Genomic DNA, 6,878 nt, shown 5'->3' with positions numbered 1-6,878 from the left:
GGGGGGGGGGGCGGGGACAGCATTAGGAGATATACCTAATGCTAAATGACGAGCTAATGGGTGCAGGAAATCAACATGGCACATGGATACATATGTAACAAACCTGCACATTGTGCACATGTACCCTAAAACCTAAAGTATAATAAAAAAAATAAAAAAATAAAATAAAAATAAAAACAAAATAAAAACAAAATAAAAATAAAATAAAATAAAATAATATAAAATAAAATAAAATAAAAAGAGAACTGTACTGCAGAGATGAACTTCAATGACTAGTGAAGAAAGAAAATAAAGATGATAATATCCTCCCCAAACTGTTTTTCCCTAATCCCACCATTGTTTTATAGACTTGTCCAAATTGTGGTGCATGCAAGTCTGGTGCTTTGAGAATAGACACACACCCACACACACACACACACACACCTTGCAATGCTTCTTATAATTCAACCACTGTTTTATAGACTTGTGGTACTTTCAGAATACACACACACACACACACACACACACACCCCTTGTGATGCTTCTTATAATTCAACCAGTGGAGTTCTAACTACAAATGTCAAGGGAAAGGTAGACTTAAGTCATATACAATCAAAGCACCAAAGCAGTGTTATTCTAATTAAAAACGTGTTTCACATTTGGAGAAGGTACTCATGTGACTTTGTTCACTATCATTGACTAAAAGTAGCTTCATCAGGCCAGGCGCAGTGGCTCATGCCAGCAATCCCAGCACTTTGGGAGGCCGAGGTGGGCAGATCACGAGGTCAGGAGATCGAGACCATCCTGGCTAACATGGTGAACCCTATTTCTACTAAAAATACAAAAAATTGGCCAGGCGTGGTGGAGGGCGCCTGTAGTCCCAGCTACTCAGGAGGCTGAGGCAGGAGAATGGCATGAACCCAGGAGGCAGAGCTTGCAGTGAGCGGAGATTCTGCCACTGCACCCCAATCTGGGCAACAGAGCGAGACTCTGTCTCAAAAAAAAAAAAAAAAAAAAAAAAAAAAAAAAAAGTAGTTTCATCAAACTGATGCTGGGTAACTGCCATGGGCATGTATCACTCAGATATCCCTTAGACAGAATCTGCTGCAGGATAGTTGGGTAAAAGCCTCCAGCTGCCACAGCTCCAGTATCCACTGCAGCATTCACCCCAAGGCTACACCCTCCCCAAGCTGTTCCCAACCAATGGCTAAACTTAGTGGAGATAATAGAGCTGGCTACTTGTATCCAATGAAAGACTCCTCTAATAAGCAAACTTTCCTCTCCGTTTGTCTGAATGGCTTTCTTTTAGCCTCATTATAGTCCATTTCAGGCTTTTCATACTCAATTCTCCTTCCTGCTCCATATACTTTTGCAAATGTAAGAACTGTGTCATGGTCCAAAGGCTCTTCTCACCTACTTCTGCTACCTCTCCATTTTATCTTTGAGACATTTCTGCCCAGTAAACCTCTTGTACTTTTCATATTGAGTTGCTGTGTGCTTTCTGTATGACTCTTTGCTTATGTAGATGACAAAAGTTAACAAAATCTTATAAAACCAATAAAGGGTATAAATGTTAAATTCATTGGTTTCATCAAAACATGTATCCTTCCCACTTTCCCTTGTTCCTTTTATTTTTCTGTCACCTCTTCTCTGTCCCTCTTCCAGTTTTTCCCCAGAGCCTATCTGAACTTTTATTGTGACAGATATAGGAAAAACACAATGAAATTTGCCATGTCTTTTCTGGCAACACTTACAGGAAATGTACAGAGAGCTAAGCAGAAATCAGAAAGCAGAATTATTAATTTCATTATCTGGTTTCAGTGTATATAGTTTATTAATTTGGTTTTAGTGTGTATAGATTATTCTCTCATTGACACCTGAGTAAACTAAGGGAAGGATGAATGTCATTTGGCTCTCAAACGATTGGGGATGGCGAAGGTAGAAAAGTGGAAGATTTAGCAGCATTGTAATAGAAAAGCAATGACTACGTATTTCAAAAGTCTGCCCCAGCCATAGTTTTTCAGGATAATAGAAGTTGTGATATTTAAATAGTATTTCATTTTATTTAAAAAATATATTCTAAAATATTTATAGAAAAAGTAAAATAAGCACATCTTTCTGAAAGAGCTTGTGATTGAAGGCTCATATGTAAATGTACCCTTCAGGTTCTTTAAGAGAAAATAAGCATTCAGGCAATGACAAATTCTCCTGATGACTGAAAATTATCACCCTCTTCCCATATACCACAGTTCCAAAATCCCTTAGAAAGTCATTGAAAGAGGCATTTTCAGAAAACGTAACAATGTGGAAAGATCTATTCGAAATGCAGAGAGGAACTATTTTAGCCAGACATTTCTACTGCATCTGCCTAACAAAAGCATGGATGTAGATTAAATCTGTTGCTCTGGCAAGGATCAAGTCCATATTCAGACATGAGTTAGCAAATCAAATTTTTACAAAGTGATAGATGCTGTAGGCGAGGGGGAGGTGCAGAATCTATAACATCATAAACTCAGATAAACCTCCAGGTGCATGACATTATGTCCCAACATTTTTCATAACTAAACTAGAATTCAACTTAATGATTTCCTAAGACAACCATTTAATTTAGTTGTCAAATTATTATTGCTGGCAAACTTAAAGACACAGTATTTGTGGTGTTGTAGTAGAGAGATTAGTCTATTCACTACCTTAATATCTCTGAATAATTCATAGTGATCTTTCACCACAGCTGGTTTTATAACTCATTTAAATTACTATAACATTAGAATATGAATGAGAGTAATTCTTCACAAATTTCAAGGACATTGAAGTTAGAGATGTAACAGAAATAACATCTTAATCACTTCTATTTGGAAAAATCAAAATAAAAAAGATACATATATATTAATTTTTAGAAGCTTTACATTTAAAACTTTAAATCTTACAAATATTTTATTTAAAATAAGTAACATGTGGATGTATTTAATAACAAGCTGATTTTCAAAAAATGAGTGTATTATAAAACAGAACTGTGAAATTTTTGCCTAGGTAAAAAAACTAAAACATGGCTATAAATTTTGCTTCTATTTATACTGTACATAAATGTATTCAAATTTCAACATTTATAAAACATCTAATACACATATACATATATATGTACATATATTTAAATTATTTGCCAGGCACGGTGGCTCATGCATGTAATCCCAGCGCTTTGGAGGCCAAGGTGGGTGGATCGCCTGAGCTCATGAGAGTAAAATTAGAGTCAAAATAGTACTTACCTCATACGGCCATTGTAAAGGTTAAGTGAGTCATTATGTATAGAACAATTTTAACAGCACTAGATACAAAGTCAGCATTAAATTCATGCTTATTTATTTACACAGAGTGGACTGTTTTATGTTAAAATGCAAAAAAAAAACACATTGCAAAACTACTTATATGAACATAGATATGTACTACAAACACGCAGAAAAATGCCTATGAACATTCATGCCACACTGATACCAGTGTGGATGTAACTTTTAACATTAAAGACGAGGCTGCTTGAATTTTTTACATAGAAAATAAATTTCATACATTATTTTTGTGATTAAATTTTAAATACTTTGATACTTATGTGAAGTGTAATACTATGCAACTATGAAAAATAATAGTATAGATTACATTCATTGAGTTGACAGGAAAAATGTTCATGCACATATATCATTAAGTGCAAACAAGCACATTGAAAGAGAGCATTAATTGTATCAATATGAATTCATTCACATAACATTATGTGGTTCTATTTGGGTATGTAATGATAATGTTAACAGTTAAACTGGTTAGGTGATTTTGACTTACATATATATATATAATCATATATATTCATATTTTTAGAATTGTTTTACAGTTAACATGTATTATTTTTTTAAGAAAACACTATAATGTTGACTTCATTGTGGAATGAAGTAACAATGAGACTAGCTAATCATGCAGCATGTTGTATTCAAAGCATATGTGTTGAGAACACAGCCAAGTGCCATCTATGAATGGAATAAATTAGAAAGGTATGAAGGTACTTACCCACCACACACCTGGAGTGCAGAAAATTTGGAAGCCTCGAAATCATTGCCACTTACTATTCGAGCCTTAAATGAAGAGTGAGAGAAAAACAAAACAAACAGGCTTTTAGCATACTACGGTTTTATGTACATGAAATCGGGACACAGGTCAGCTGCACTACACACGTAACACCTAGTATGACAGATGCTAAGCAGGGTCAGCTCCAAGTCAAAGCTACTGTGTTTTTATGAGTAGAGGTTTTGAAATTAGCTGTCAGCATTTAAACAAATGCCCTGGCAGAGTCCAGGAAAATATATCATATTCCAAGTACTATTTGCCCTTAAAACTTGATATGTGCAGTGAAGATCATGAATCAGTCAGAAAGGTCATGATTAGCCAGACTTAAGAAAAGATGCTGTGTTTGACAGTAGCAGACCCCTAGGTTGGCAAGTATAGCTAAGGTAAGCGCAGCTGGCAAGGTGTGACCTCTCCATAAGTGCAACATATCAGGGGCACACTTAAAGGACAACCAAATAATGGAAAGCTGGGATAACATGCACATTTCAAAACTAAAACAGAGGAATCAAACAGGTCTAATATGTCACAAACAAACATGTACAAAAGACAAGATCCCTCAGGAGGGAAGAATAAGTATGATTTAAAACCTTTTCATCCACAGAACTGCTATCTGAAAGAGAATCAGGAAAAGAAGGGATAAATGTTAGATGGAGTACTTTTCAAGAAATCGTTTAAACATATACATGAACAGAGTGTTAATATGTTACATTGTTTAAAATTATAAATAAACAGAGTTTCAAGGTTGAGCCCAAGGGTATAAGGATAGCTGGTTCTCATAATTTAAAGTACAGGGAAATGTAATAGAATGCTTGAAAAGTATAAAAGTGATTACAGGATTTAATGAAAGACAATGTGTTATATTAAGAAAAGAACACAGTTGAAGAATCAGAAGTCCTGGGCTCCAGCTGAGGCTCTGCCACTTACTAGACGCATTGGGTAAGCTACCAAACTCTTTGAAGTCAAGAGCCTGGATCCAACTCTGTAATACGATCACAAATACTTTGACTAATTGCCTCGCAATGTTGTTGATAGAATTAATTGAGATCAATATTTGGGAAAGTAAACCTCAGATGACTCTATAGATAAAAGTTGTTTTATTAAGAGATTATATATTTATGGCTTCTCATATCATAGAGTTTACGAGCTAAAAGATTAAGTTGATTCCATCTTACACATAAGAAAACTGATGGCTAAAGTGGTTAAGTGACTTGATTAAGATCACAAAGCTAGTAAATGGCAGAAGAGGGACACAAATTCAGGGCTCCTGATCTCCCATCTGGTGCCCTTTACATCTAATGTTTCAGGTCAGCTGAACAGAACAGCGAAGGGTGCTTGGTCTACAGCCTTCAGACGCAACTTAAGATAAAACATAGGGCCAACATTTTCCAGGTCCAACTGCTCATGGACCCAAGGAGATGGAGAATGGACTACTGTGTCATCATTTTCTAAACCCAGGTTTAAATTTGCCTGGTCATAGGATAGAGTCTATTACTACCTTACACAGTACTATTGCTCTGAAACTCATTAATTCATCTTTGCTTGTTAGCATAAAACTGGAGAAACTTCTCTATGGATACAAGTCGGCAAAATGCTAGAGCTGGAGTGACACTGGAGTTTACTTAGTTCAAATCCCTTGTTTATATAAATGAGCACTGGAAAGATTAAAATTTGTCCAAGGTCATGTAGCTCAGTGGTGACCCTTACTGATGAAAATCTGAAATGCATTACTTTTCTTGACTCATTAAGTATAGGCTGCTTAACTATCATAAGTAAATATTTTGGTGCAGATTTTACAGTATCTCAGGGTTGTATCTCCAAATGCAAAACAGGGTAAAATGTATTGTGAAGTAATAAAAGATAAATCTTATTATGGCCATAATTATTTTAAAATACTATATAAAATAAATAAAATTTAGCATTATTGCAGAATAATATACCATATTCAAGAAAATTGTACCCAAAGTATCAAATAATGGAATGACTAATTTAATATGACATATCAATTGGCCAGAAAATAGATATCTTAATTTTCATAGGGAGCAAAAGTCATCTGATAAAAAATCAAAACCTTCTAGTCATTCAAAACCTCCTTAAAAGAGGATTATAATGGGTCTTCTTTAAGTTTAATATGTTAAAAAAGTATTATATATACTATTAAAGTCAGCAATTTATGTGTGAAATAGTAGGGAATTTCTATGATCATTAAAAGCAAACAAAACTCTCCAAAAGCATCATTCTCACATCTTCCTGAAAATTCTGGCCTATATATTAAAACTAATGAAAATAAACTATATAATTATTAGAAGGCAAAATAGAAAGTTATTTTTATAAGAATTATAATTTTATATCTAGTAATCAAAACATACAAAATCACATAGAAAACTATTAAACAAAAGAGTCAACAGAGTAACTATATAGTCAACCCATAAACAAAATAATAATGTTATTTCCTATGCACTAGCAACTAGTTTGGAAAACAATGAAATAAGATCTGATTTCACATATGCAATATTTTGAATGAGTACTTTGTATTCATTATCTCCTGTTGATATCTGTCTTCCATCTCAACCATCCCACTAAATAAAGGTAATCTTAACAAGGTCATCAATTACTTTTCACCTGTTAAATATGGTAATACATCAGTTCTTTCAATGTTTCATTCATTCACTGAACACATGTTTATTGCCAATGAAACTTTTTTGTTCACTTTGACTGCTTTCTTGTCTCCCTGCTGTATTCTTCCCTGAAATCTTTCTAAAAAAGATAAAATTATGTCACTCCCCTTCATAAAACCC

The 6,878-nt window shown here is 34.3% G+C and overlaps 1 protein-coding gene across 1 annotated transcript in view; it reads right to left on the bottom strand.

Annotated features, from left to right (window-relative positions):
• The window catches only part of UNC13C (unc-13 homolog C), a 620,990-nt gene that overhangs the window by 486,713 nt on the left and 127,399 nt on the right, over positions 1-6,878 (bottom strand). The window contains exons 2-3 of the mRNA XM_032174369.2: positions 4,671-4,693; positions 4,027-4,091 (exon numbers count right to left, since the gene is read on the bottom strand). Coding sequence (XP_032030260.1) covers positions 4,027-4,091; positions 4,671-4,693 — 88 coding nt within the window. The remainder of the gene's footprint in view (positions 1-4,026; positions 4,092-4,670; positions 4,694-6,878) is intronic.

This window comes from Hylobates moloch, unplaced genomic scaffold, assembly GCF_009828535.3.
Source record: "Hylobates moloch isolate HMO894 unplaced genomic scaffold, HMol_V3 SCAFFOLD_14, whole genome shotgun sequence".
Classification (NCBI taxonomy): domain Eukaryota; kingdom Metazoa; phylum Chordata; class Mammalia; order Primates; family Hylobatidae; genus Hylobates; species Hylobates moloch.
Note: the sequence above shows the minus strand (reverse complement) of the source record. Positions and strands in the feature narration are given on the sequence as shown.